Below are 13791 nucleotides of genomic sequence, written 5' to 3' on the forward strand. Positions count from 1 at the left end.
AATCGACTGCTTCTTTTACGGAGTGAAGCCGCATCGCTGTTGCCGGAGAGCGCTGACTTTTTCCTGTGGACAATTTGACTTTAAACAACTACCCGTGAGTAGAACAGAAAATTGGATCTTTAAATTCATTAATTTGGCATCGAAGCGGGAAGGTTTTAAACAGGAAGTCTGCCTTCCTCTTTTGTAAATAGATTGAAGGAAAGACGTTGCAAGTTAAAGCCTTGGAAAGTATTTTGTAAAGGATTAAATCTCCATCGGTTAAAACTGTTAAAACCCTCCCTTGGAAGCAGGAGAAGAGGGGAAATTTTTGGACTTAGTGAGCCTGCAGGAGAGAGTGAAAAATTAAATTACCACTGCTCTGAACCTGGAAAAGGGCTGCCAGCAGAACTAACGTTTTGGGAGAGTTCATTGACTGTGAACGGATAGCATGTTGACAGATGGCTAAATAAGAGAAATATATTGTTTCCATTGTCCTCTTCTGCGTTCAAAAAGGAGGAAAAGTAATTGAAAATCGAAACTAACTTTATATTTTAAAATGTGCATGAAAGGATCAATACAAGTGGAGACTGTTTCCCTCTAGAGGGAGCTTGGTTTTTTCCAGCTGCAAGATAAGAGCTGTGAGAATCAGAGATTGACCTTGGACTTTAAGAATGTTGACAGAAGGAGCTTTAGTGACTGTTTTATGTAAGATAAGCTACTCTCTGGAACAGCTTCATAAAAAGACGGATGTTATGAATTCCAAACTTGAGAACTTGGAACAAAAAGTGATAAATTTGGGACAAAAAGTTACCATTAATACAGAAATTGCTCAGGATTTGATACAGGAAACTACCTTGGCAGGACAAACTGGGGAGAAGAAGGAGAAAGTTGTGGTTGTTGAACCTAAAGTAATACAAGTGGAAGCCCCAGCCTTTCAGAGGCAAATCGAGGACTATAAGTGGAGGCCTCTTATGAATGAATATAGAAAAAGTCAGAATTTGAAGATTGGAGCCCTGCCTGCACTGGAGAAGGAAGGTTGGATAGACTCTTTCATGCAGGGATTTATTGACCTTTGGGTTCTGAATCTGGGTCAGGAGGTGATTGTGGGGGTCTTTGGATCTGGAGGAGTCTTGAAACATGATTTGAGATATTGTATGGATCTTGGTTCTAGCTGTGGAGAGTTGGCTGGCCTGTCAAGAGGGAATGGGGGCATGGCTGGGTTGGGGCCTCCCCGAGACTTGCTCTTCAGCATTTTCAGCATCAAAGAATATGAAGAAGAATTGCAGAAGGGACTTGCAAAAGATTTAAGAGCCTCAGACAGAAGATCTCCAGGTTGATGAACTATATGGAATGGACGGAAATGATTGGCAGAATCCGAGACCAGGGAGAAGAGATGGTGGTAGAAGATTGGGAAAGTCTAAAGTTTGTATATAGAAATATTGTAAAATTAATGAGTGTTTGAAAATTGTTGGAATGAAACTTTATGGCTTTAGCAGAAATGCTATAAGGAGTTAAGTATAAATAAGTATTTTAGTATTAATGGAAAATAAGGTTAAAAATATGTTAAGACATTCATAATGTTAAAAATGGAGAAAGATGGAAAGGATTTGCTGAAACAAGTAACAGAAGTGGAATACAAAAAGCGAGGTGAGAGGAAGTTGATGAAATAAGGGAATGAAAGATAGACTAATGAAATGGTATGCTATATGTTTTTTAAATTGTTGTTGTTTTGTTTTGTTTAATTTAGTGTTAAGGTTGTGTTTTGTATTGTTTATTGTATTGTATTGTTTTTTCTTTTGTTCTTTTTTTTCTTTTCTGCCGTAAGTTTGAAAAGTAATAAAGATTATTTAAAAAACAAAAAAAACAAATCCACAGTCTCTGGACAGCATTCACCCCCCATCCCCAAAGACACGGAGAGCTCAGAAAGTGTTAGAACAGAAAGCGCAGAGGGTACAAGCTCAGATTACAAAACGTAGGAGTGATGTAGATTAATAGGGATTGGGAGGGGAGTAAGCCTTAATTGGGAGCACCGCCATTTCTAGGGAGACGTGCTCTTTTCTCTCTCACTGTGATTATTAAAGACTCTAACTGGTAAGACGTTCCTTTCATTTGATCGTCTTATTTACGGCCACGGGAGAGGAAGCCGGTTCCCCAAAGCCTGACAGTATGTGATCAGAATGGTGATCCTAGGGTGATCAGTACTCATCCTTGCTGCCCCCCCCGAATGTTTTCTTAATATTCAATGTGAATGCATTAAATGGGTTGGTGCCATTTATGGACACTCTTGTGGAAAGTGGTAGACTTCACTGTGGCCACTAATCCCCTTGCCCAGAATGCCACAGAATGGGTAGTACATTAGAGGAAGTAAACCTGCACCCAGGCCACCAAAAGAGTTTCCCAAGGTAAAGGAAGGAAGGCACCAGCCACTGTTAACAGTGGTCTGTCCCTGGAAAAACTTGAAGAAACGCCACCCCAAAATTATTCTTGGTGTAACTGGGGCCATGAAATTCAGGGGCCATTTTGGTGCATGCCCTTCTCATTGCTAGGGTTCTCTGCCATTATTGATCTTCTCCTTTAGCTACTTCCAATAAGCTGGTGAGGAACTCCAGGATTTCCCAGGACATGATTTGAAAAACATACTGCACTATAACTACTCAGGACATAAAGATTATTTGTTTCATGTATGGCAGAGAAAACATTGTCCGCACGACATCTTATAAACCTTGGGTATGTTCATAAAACAATTCTATTGTGCCTATTACTTTTTAATGCATTTGAAAGATCTCCAAACAAAACAAGAAACGGAGACTGCAATTTTGAACTTCCATTAACCTCAATGAGTGAGTCACCGCTAGCTTCTTATTCACAAGAAATCAATACAGAAATGAACAGGCCCCTGGCTGGAGGAAATGTGGGCAAAGGAAATTTCATGTTTGATGCTTCTGTAACTGGCACAAATTTCACTCATCTTTTTCTCAATGACTTTGATGCAATCACAACCGCTGCTCATTATTTTGAGCTACGATTGAGCTACAATTGAACTTCTGTTGTGCATGGGACTGCTAGTTTGTTATTATTATTCTTTCCAGTGGCAGAAAACAGTTGTGTCAAATGTTTTCAGGGGAAGAGCCATAGCTCAATGGCCAGGCATGTGCTCTGCATGGAGGAGGTCCTTGGTTCAATCCCCTGAAAAACGTTTGTTGCAGAAATCACTGAGAGCCACTGATAGTCAGTGTAGACCAGGCTTCCTCAACCTCGGCCCTCCAGATGTTTTTGGCCTACAACTCCCATGATCCCTAGCTAGCAGGACCAGTGGTCAGGGATGATGGGAACTGTAGTCTCAAAATATCTGGAGGGCCAAGGTTGAGGAAGCCTGGTGTAGTCAATACCGCTCTAGTTGGACCACGATCTGGGCTCAGCATAAGGCAGCCATCTATGTTCCTTTGGCTAGTGCAATAAAGTTTATAATCAGGGAACTGCCATCAGGTCAGAGGCGAGAGGGGGAAGGGCAGTTGCGTTATAGGGAACCTCCAAAGATCTTGTGAAGCAGCTCCTCCTCTGGCGAGGAGGAAAGCCCCACCTCCAGTGGAGAGGAGGTGGTGGGACCAGGGGATGCTAGGGAGAGCCTCAATGCCAAGGCTGAGCAAGTCAGAGAGGAGGGATGTACCCCTTTGCCAGTGCCCAGTCTGCGCAGTAGGTTTCAGCACAAGGAGGGGAGGAGAAGGCTGGGGGACACGTGACTGTTATGCTGGGGGAGGTACAAGGACAACCCACTCCCAGATTCTGTTAGCGACTGAGCCAGGAATGAACTTGCGACGCTCTTCACTGTAAATAGTTTGCACTAATAATAAGCCTGGAAAAGACAGGTCGGAATCTTGCCTGTTTGCTTTCGAGCAACCACACCATCACCGGACAATGATGATGTTCCTATGTCCATCGTCTTGCCAGAAAGAGCACACCAAAACTGCAACTGATGTCAAAACTCAAAATCCTGCCCTATCCTATGATCCAACTCCTTAACACATCAATTCACAACAAATAGTTGGAAATCCAAACCTTTAAGAGTCCGGAAGAGAATGGGATCTGAGAGAGGACCCACTCCTTTGGCGTTGCGGGCTTGTATTCTAAAGTAATACACCGTGTCAAGATTGAGGTCCATGATCTGATGGGTGAGCCGGTCGCCACTGATGGACTCCATGACCCAGTCGTCAATGGGGGAATTCTTGTCCAAGGTGAAGAACAGGATGTAAGCTGCAACACACACAAAGACACACTTTCTCTTAATACATGTAGCACACATCTTCACACTGACTACAATCTGTGTCATCAGAAGTGGTCCACCTGGTGGGACAAAGTGCTGGTGAACCACCAGCAGAGTTTCTGCAAGTTACCCAATGGTAGAGGGGAAGAGGACAACGGCATGGTGTGGGTTCAATGGTGGGAGTGGTGGATTGACTCAGCCAGCATGCCAGCACAGTGGTGATTTTCCACTGCCTCACGCCCTCCCTCCAGGTAAGTGACAGTGACTGTACTGAAAGGTAAAAGGTAAAGGTAAAGGGACCCCTGACCATTAGGTACAGTCGTGGCCGACTCTGGGGTTGCAGCGCTCAACTCGCTTTATTGGCCGGGTCATGTGGCCAGCATGACTAAGCCGCTTCTGGCGAACCAGAGCAGCGCATGGAAATGCCGTTTAGCTTCCCGCCAGAGTGGTACCTATTTATCTACTTGCACTTTGACGTGCTTTCAAACTGCTAGGTTGGCAGGAGCTGGGACTGAACAACGGGAGCTCACCCCATTGCGGGGTTTCGAACTGCGACCTTCTGATTGGCAAGTCCTAGGCTCTGTGGTTTAACCCACAGTGCCACCCGCGTCCCCAATTTGCAGGGCACACTGGTAAAAATGCAGAAAAGTGGGGAGGCAGCCCTGACAACTGCTTGGGAAGTTTACTAGAAGCAGGGAGGAGGCACCAGGATGGCACCTCACCACCTTGGGCCACCAGGGCTTTTTGTGACCATGTGTTAGGTGTTCAAGTCTGTCTTGCTGGAATCTTGTTATCACTACCTGCATGAGAGCACACCAGAAGGCCCAACGCAGGGCATGTCAATGTGCACACACAGATCCCACATGCACCGTAAGGCTTCCATTGACTTCAGGGACTTCTGCATCTCACCATGGTACCTCCAGTGGCTTGCTCCTACCCAGCCTCTCAGCGTGCAGACTATTGATGTTCCTGCTGCAGATAGTCTGTGTGCAAAAGAGTGTTCTGGTAGACGCACTAAGCCAAGGCATAAGGGAAGGGCTGCTTGGCAGGTAGAACAGCCACATATTTGCATTTACACAAAGATGGCCTGGCAGAGAAGGGGAGAATTCTAATACTCCCCTCCTGTGCATGCCTCTCTCCAGGCAGAGTGAGCAAGTGGGTTACCCAGAAAGTATTTGAATGTATGTCAGTATATAGTCTCATTTCTGCTTAAACGGTTTCAGTCCTAGCATTTAGATGCAATGGTTTATTATGGGTTTGGGAGAAAGTTCCATTGAACTCAATGAGACTTACAGTATTTCTGAGTAGACACATATAGGAATGCATTGTCAGTGTCTCCTTCCACACACAATGAAGTTGCTGGATTAGGATAATTGATTCCCCCCCCCCTTCTCCAGACATGTAAATATACACTGTGAATGACAGGTTTTCAGATCTCTTACTCCATTGTTCCAATCTACGAGGTCATAGTCAGCACATTTCATACACTGCACAATATTCTTCATCATAATCACATGCTTTGGAGATATTCATTAATAGCCTAAAGGCATCATTTAAATGCAACATCTCTGGGTTTTCATTTATTTATTTGTTTCTTTTAAAAGCAGCTCTGTTCTATTTTTCATAGCAAATTAGCATTACAGACTCCTAATGGAGATCTTAATTAGGCAGCGATGTTACGGCAATATTTGCGGGGATAAGGTCTGTCATTGTATACCATTCATTAAGCTCAGAACTTGTCAGTCAGTATTAAAGGGTTTCAGATCATCAGTGCCTTACCTTGCTATTACAAAGTTAAATATCCACCAATAAATCTTACCATAATGTGTCAGGCCAGGCACCCTATCATTATGTACGTTATGTTTTACATTATTGTCAAACAGCCTGCTTATTATTAGCTATCCCTAATTGCCACTGAGCAGAACACATCGGAAGACCTTTGCTCTGGAGGGCCATGTTCTTGTTAATGCATTCAGTATTTTCATCCATGAAAAACCAAGGACTCACTTTGTTCCTTTCTCATCAACTCTCCCTTGCACTGAATTAATTACTGGACACTTTTGCCAGCTGGAATGAAAAAACAAACCAACAAAAATAGTGGCTGGAATTTTCTCCCAACTATGGGAGCTCTGCGCAAAACCACTTCCCTATTCTATAGTGTCTAGCTGCACTGGGCTGTATCCAACAAACTTCTACTCAGCGTAGAACCAATGAAATAAATGAACCTACGTTAGTTTCAATGGGTCTGCTCTGTGTAGGAACAGCAGTGGATAGAACCTGGAGCCTGTTCAATTCTCACCTGGATTTGGCAATGATACAGCTGCCCCAGTAAGGTAAGCAAAATGGACATGTGCTCTTATGCTAGTTACGGAGCATATAAGTAGGCAAGGGGAGACTATTTTGATGAGTCAGAGTATCCTGCTTTCCACAGTGGGCAGCTACAGGCTGATGAGAGATGCATAGGTAGAGCACACAGTGTTAACAGCCCTCTTTCACTGTTCTTTCCCAGCAATGGTTATTTAGAAGCATGGTGCTGTGATCAAATGCATATTTAATTACATATTTCAATCTGTATTTGATATGGATTTTTATTCAGCTTGTTATGGGGGCGGGTCAGATTAATGCAGAAACGGAGCACAAATAAGGACAGGTGAATGTGCACATTTTGGACACTCTCACTTTCTCATTTTCCCAATCTTAAATTCAGTTCTGTGCATTTCCATATCAGTTTGCTTAAAAAAGAGAGAGAAGTTCTTACGAGAATTCTTCACAATTTCCACACAGATTTCTCCCACTACACACACATTTTTATATGCAACACTTCCTTACATTTTTGCAAAGCTATTTCCCCATAACATAATGAATTGCAATTTTATTTTCACTAATATATGCATTAATATGCATACTTTACCCTGGTGTATTAATTGATGTGTACATTACTTGGCCAGGGAAGCACATTGGAACATTCAGGTACGCATGACTTTCAAAAGATGGCAATGTTTAAATTCACGTATAGCTGCAGAATGTGCAAATCAGCTAAGTTTGCTTTTAAATGTTGACTGGACTGAATGCCTCCCCCATCCTTAGACGCAACAGACATATCAATAAACACATATTGAGATTGACATGAGCTAGAAGTAGACCAATCCTTCCTTACAAAATATGCCCCCAAACTTGACAAAATATGCCTTACAAAATATGCCCCCAAACTTTTTGTGGCAGTGGCGTTTCCACTGACAGCAAATTCCATGCCATTTACCAGGGGGCAGGGGGCTACTTGCATATCGAATTTATCTCAACTAGATTCCCACCCCAGTTTTGTGGTCCTGTATTTCCAACTTGATTCCTGGAGTGGACCTTGAAGGGGGATAGTCTATTTCCTTGCTGACTCTGGGGACACTATTAGAAACTCAGGCTAGAAAAAGAGATCAGGGCAGAAACGTTTGTAGCCTGGAATAGAGACTTGAACCCCCAGTGTGTTTATGGAGAGTGATGGTTCTGTTCCACTCATCCCTACCCCCCAAACCCCCATGATTTTGTGGTGGGCTCTGTTTAAAAGCTCACAACTCTATGTATTGGGTGTGAAAAGCAAAAGAAGACATAGAAGGTGAGAGGACCTTACCAGTAATTTTCCCGTTGGCTTCTAATGGAGGTTGCCAGCTGACAATGACAGCCCGGGGCTTCCCTTCTCGAGTAATGACTGTCAAATCCTTGGGAGCAGAGGTTGGGGCTTAGGAGAAGGCAAAAAACAACAACAACAACAGATAAATGTGTAAGGTGACATATTGGAAATGAAAGCTAAACAACATTGGGCACAGTGCGCAACAAAGATAATCAGGGTCAGAACTGTCATTTAAACAGAGTGAGGTATAGTAGCAGCCAATTCATTCGGGCATATCATAGAACTGTGGAGTTGGAAGGGACCCTGAGGGTCATCTAGGCCAACCCCTTGCAATGCAATGTTGCCAGCTTTTATGCCATACACTTCTTAAATGTGAGGGGCTTCTGAAGGTAGGCAAGGAATTTTGCTTGCCTGAGTTGGGGCAGCAAAGTTGGCATTGCACTCAAGGCCAGATGAGTTATTTGGACACTTGAGAAGAGCATCCCACAGGGGCCTCTTCCCCCTCCCTGCTACAAAAAAAATGCAACAACAATAAATTAAATAGCTAATGATTAGTTGCCCTTTCATGACATCCAAGATCAGCTTCTGGGTGACTGTCTTCTTGGCTGCCTGACCAAGGGCGATACACTTGGCAGGATAAAGGCAGAAAACACCCTTCTTTGATCCCTGCTCTTCTCTTTTCTCTACCTTTCTCCTTGCCTTTTCCACTTACCCCTTTCTCTCTCCAAGTGTTTTGGAAATCTAGTCCAGGGGGCTAGGCAAAAGAGAGAAGGAATGGAGCTATTTCTTAACAACAATACAGGGACGAACTGTACCTTAAAGGAAAATTTAGGAGGCTGACAATGGAGAGTTGCTCATTAGCAGCACCTAATTAAGCCTGCTAAAACTAATAACACGTGGTTGAAAATCTTATTTAAAAAGGGAAATTAACAGAGCTTCTGAAAACATTCACCCATTTCCCCATACTGATGTCAGGATGTAGTCAAAGGTTGGCTCTGTATACCCTATACATGAAGGGGGTTGCATGAGAAGAAGAAGAAGAAGAAGAAGAAGAAGAAGAAGAAGAAGAAGAAGAGGAGGAGGAGGAGGAGGAGGAGGAGGAGGAGGAGTTTGGACTTCATATCCAGCCTTTCACTCCCCTTAAGGAGTCACAAAGCGGCTAAGTATCTCCTTTCCCTTCCTCCCCCACAACAAACACTCTGTGAGGTGAGTGAGGCTGAGAGGCCTCAGAGAAGTGTGACTAGCCCAAGGTTACCCAGCAGCTGCATGTGGAGGAGTGGGGAAGCGAACCCTATTCACCAGATTACAAGTCCACCACTCTTAACCACTACACCACACTAGCTCTGTGACTGTAAGCACAGTTCCCGACCACTGTCCCCAGGCTGACATCAACATGTTGTGCAGAACATCTGAAAAGGGGGCATCTCCAGGAATGTATGATTGGGGGCCCTAGTTGTGCAAGGTCCCTAACAGTGGAGGAAGTCTAAATTTAAAGAGCAGTTACAGATCTAGATTTCCCTTTTAGAGATTGCCCTGAGTTTTCAGACTCCAAGGGAGGATCCAGAGGCTGAGGGCAGAACTGCAAGCTGTGGTTCATCTACCCCCTCCATTTGTTAGGCATATTAGTGGGAAATGAGTGTGTAAAAGAGCCATTGTGAGGCACTGGTATTTGTTATATGACCTCTGATTGGTGGAGATCCAGGACTCATGAATGAACCAGGAATGAGAGAGGGGATATGGTCATGCTGACATTGAAAGTGTAATAGTTAGGGGGTAAACAATGGCAACAAGAAGGGCTTGAACACAGAGTAAAGGTACCCCTGCCCGTACGGGCCAGTCTTGACAGACTCTGGGGTTGTGCGCCCATCTCACTTAAGAGGCCAGGGGCCAGCGCTGTCCGGAGACACTTCCGGGTCACGTGGCCAGCGTGACATCGCTGCTCTGGCCAGAGCCAGAGCCAGAGCCGCACACGGAAACGCCGTTTACCTTCCCGCTGGTAAGCGGTCCCTATTTATCTACTTGCACCCGGAGGTGCTTTCGAGCTGCTAGGTTGGCAGGCGCTGGGACCGAGCAGCGGGAGCGCACCCCGCCGCAGGGATTCGAACCGCCGACCTTTCGATCGGCAAGCCCTAGGCACTGAGGCTTTAACCCACAGCGCCACCTGCGTCACCTGCGCTTACCTACTGTGCTTACCTACTGTGCTTACCTACTGTGAAATCAATATTCCCAGCTTCAAAACAGAAACCCCAAAGCAATACATTAAACTGTTGTATATGCAGCACCAATCTAAATAAATGTGATTTATTTAGGTTTGGATGTTGCCCAATATGATTAATATTTATAATATTTATAACCTACCCTTCGCCATACCTATCTTAGAACAATAAAATTCAGTTTAAAAGAAAACAATTCCTGTACAATAGATAAAGACAGCAGCTGAAAAAATAAAAAAAAATAAATGCAATCAGCAGTCATTAAACTATCGTCAGACTGCAGAGTGGTTATCTGAAATGACAGCTTAGAACCTGAAAGTGCCTGAATATATATGCAAATAATTCAAAATACTGAGGAAGTTATATAAGAACAATTCAAGACTTTGTGTTCTTCATGGTTGCCTTTTTTCACTGATTTTTGCATGTAGTTAGAACAGAGAGGGGTAATACTATATAATAATAATAATAATTTATTATTTGTACCCCGCCCATCTGGCTGGGTTTTCCCAGCCACTCTGGGCGGCTTCCAACAAAGATGAAAGATACACTAAAATGTCACATATTAAAAACTTCCCTGAAGATGTCTTCTGAATGTCAGGTAGATGTTTATCGCTTTGACATCTGATGGGAGGGTGTTCCACAGGGCGGGCGCCACTACCAAGAAGGCCCTCTGCCTGGTTCCCTGTAACTTGGCCTCTCGCAGTGAGGGAACCGCCAGAAGGCTCTCGGAGCTGGACCTCAGTGTCCGGGCAGAACGATGGGGGAGGAGACGCTCCTTCAGATATACTGGACCGAGGCCGTTTAGGGCTTTAAAGGTCAGCACCAACACTTTGAATTGTGCTCGGAAACGTACTGGGAGCCAAAGTAGGTCTTTCAAGACCGGTGTTATATGGTCTCGGCGGCCACTCCCAGTCACCAGTCTAGCTGCCACATTCTGGATTAGTTGTAGTTTCCGGGTCACCTTCAAAGGTAGCCCCACGTAGAGCGCATTGCAGTAGTCCAAGCGGGAGATAACCAGAGCATGCACCACTCTGGCGAGACAGTCTGCAAGCAGATAGGGTCTCAGCCTACGTACCAGATGGAGATGGTAAACAGCTGCCCTGGACACAGATTTGACCTGTGCCTCCATGGACAGCTGTGAGTCCAAAATGACTCCCAGGCTGCGCACCTGGTCCTTCAGGGGCACAGTTACCCCATTCAGGACCAGGGAATCCTCCACACCTGCCCGCCTCCTGTCCCCCCAAAACAGCACTTCTGTCTTGTCAGGATTCAACCTCAATCTGTTAGCCGCCATCCATCCTCCAACCCAGTGGCGTAGCGTGGGTTGTCAGCACCCGGGGCAAGGCAAGTAATTTGCGCCCCCTAACCCATGGATTTGCGCCCCCTAACCCTACCCCCCAGATGTTGTGCCCGGTGCGGCCGGCCCCCCCTGCACCCCCCACACTACGCCACTGCTCCAACCGCCTCCAGACACTCACACAGGACCTTCACCGCCTTCACTGGTTCTGATTTAAAATACGGTTTCAAAACAAAACTTTGCCTTCATACATCCATGCTTGGATGCAGTCAGACTACTTGAGCACTTGATAAATTAGTGCAGAACATGGTTTTCTCTCTTTCTAATAATAAAAGAGGATTTCTACACATGTTTTCATCTGATCTCGAGCTCTTTTGAAAAATGAATTGCAATGATGCTTCATCATTAGGAAAGGTCTTTGAAGTTCATTGCATTTATGCAGTGTAGTATTGTAAATACTACCTAACCCATTTATTAAAGTGCAGCAATCCTGGATAGGAGCCAAAAAGCAGCTGCTAGGTGATGGGCCTGTTTTGCCGTGCTTCCCCCTAGAATGTGTCATGCTTTTCGCAGCAACACAGTAAAATGTGGCCAAAGGAAAATGCAATCTGTGTTAGCAGCGGAAGTGGATGGTTGTAGTGGAAGCCATTAAAATAAACTTGCTAACATTTGAAAACATTGGGGGAAGAAACCTAACGGAGACAGAGACTTCCGGGTTAGCGCGATCGGCTAATGGCGGATTCCCTCCGAGCTCCGGAGGGAATCGGCTCTACTGGAGACGGGTCCTACCGCGACGGCGACGCGGGGACCCTCAGAAACCGCAGGCGCGGAAGCCTGCGGACTTGGTGACTCGGTGGGCACCTTAAGTGCCCCCCCGACCCACGAAGAGCCTTTTTAAAGGCTACGGAGAGGGTACAGAGAGTGGCGTGGTGCTGTGAGTAGACCGCTACTGCAGTGGAGCGAAGCCGCGAGCCATGGCCGGAGAGCGCTGACTTTTTCCCCTGAAATTCGGACTTGAAATAACCCGTGAGTAGAACGGAATTTGGACTTTAAAACTTCTATCCTTGAATTCGGTACGATCGGGGGATGTGCTAAAGGGAAGTCCGCACCCCCCCTACCTACAAAAGATTTAAAGCAAGGATCGGAGAACTAAGGTGGAGAGATCTTTTATTTTCGGTGTGATTTAAAAGATAATATTTCCATGAATTTGACAGAAGATTTGTGCTGGAGACTAAGAGTGGAATTTTAGAAGTTTTTGTCTAACCCCCCCCCCTCCCCGGACCCGGGAGCGTCCTGTGTGTGAGCTGGAGAAAAAGGAACAAGGAGTTTGACAGCTGTCAAAGGAGCTGTCAAACGGGCAGTTAAAGTTAAAAATCTTATTATTTAACATCTCTCTGGACTAAATTTGTTACATTTGAATCAAAGTGGTTGGGAACAAAGTAGTTATAAATAACAAAGTAACGGACTGTTGGGAAAGGACTATTAAGTAACCAGAATCCCCCTAGGGGGAACTCTGAAACATTACAATGGCTGCAGATGGAAAATTACAGGCAGAGATAGAAAGAATGTTTTTTCTCGTGGGAATACTGCAAGAGCAGAGCATGGCTATGAACAAACAACTTATAACCTTGAACTCTAAAACAAGCAACTCTGCTGAATGCACAAAGGATCTGACTGGGGAAAAATCTGCAGCTGAATCAGAAGAGACATCTTTGGAACTGGAGGAGAGGGAAGAAGGAGTGGAGAAAGTACAGGTGGAGAGTACCAACCAGAAGCCTACATTGCTAGAACATAAAGAAGAAGATCTTTGGATTACAAATCTGCGAAAGATGCGAAAGAGGAAGGAGGAAGCCCCTGGAACACTTGGAACAATGGAATTTAAAAGAAATAAGAAATATGATTGGGGCTTCCTCTTTGAGTATGGGAGATCAGTTGACCTTTTGCAGCAGCTGTTACCAAGTATTTCGGATGGAAGAAAATCTGATGAGACTGTGCCAGAGCTCCTTCGAGACCTGACGACCAACAAAGAGGGTTACCAACAAAACCGGCAGAGAGAGACTGACAGAGACTTGAAGGCCTCAGATGTGAGGAATCCAGGCTAAGAACTGTCATTGTGGACATTTATTCGGGAGGGGACAGAAACCGGGGTGGGGAGGGAGGGGAGAACAGAATTTCAAAATTTTTATGACCTTTGTGTTTGGCTATTATGACCTATATTTAATATAAAAAGGGGGAAATTCGTGGAAAGGAATTTGGGTCGACCTTAGAAAAGGATTCAACATTTACAAGAAAATTGGATAAGTAAAATTTGGCCAAGTAATAAGAACTAATTTTTAAAAAATAATAATAATATGTAAAGGATGAGAGATAAGAACTTGCTGAGCTAATTATTTGAATTAGGATGTATGAAGGGGGGTGG

At 44.7% G+C, this 13791-nt stretch overlaps 1 protein-coding gene across 3 annotated transcripts in view; it reads right to left on the reverse strand.

The window, feature by feature from the left end:
• The window catches only part of DCC (DCC netrin 1 receptor), a gene marked incomplete at its 5' end in the record, with an annotated part of 954207 nt that overhangs the window by 99868 nt on the left and 840548 nt on the right, over nt 1–13791 (reverse strand). For all 3 annotated transcript variants that reach the window (XM_079994683.1, XM_079994682.1, XM_079994684.1), the window contains 2 exons: nt 4036–4230; nt 7863–7970. In XM_079994683.1, the coding sequence (XP_079850809.1) occupies nt 4036–4230; nt 7863–7970 (303 nt within the window). The remainder of the gene's footprint in view (nt 1–4035; nt 4231–7862; nt 7971–13791) is intronic.

The sequence above is a fragment of the Podarcis cretensis genome, assembly GCF_951804945.1.
Source record: "Podarcis cretensis genome assembly, chromosome: 11".
Taxonomy (NCBI): domain Eukaryota; kingdom Metazoa; phylum Chordata; class Lepidosauria; order Squamata; family Lacertidae; genus Podarcis; species Podarcis cretensis.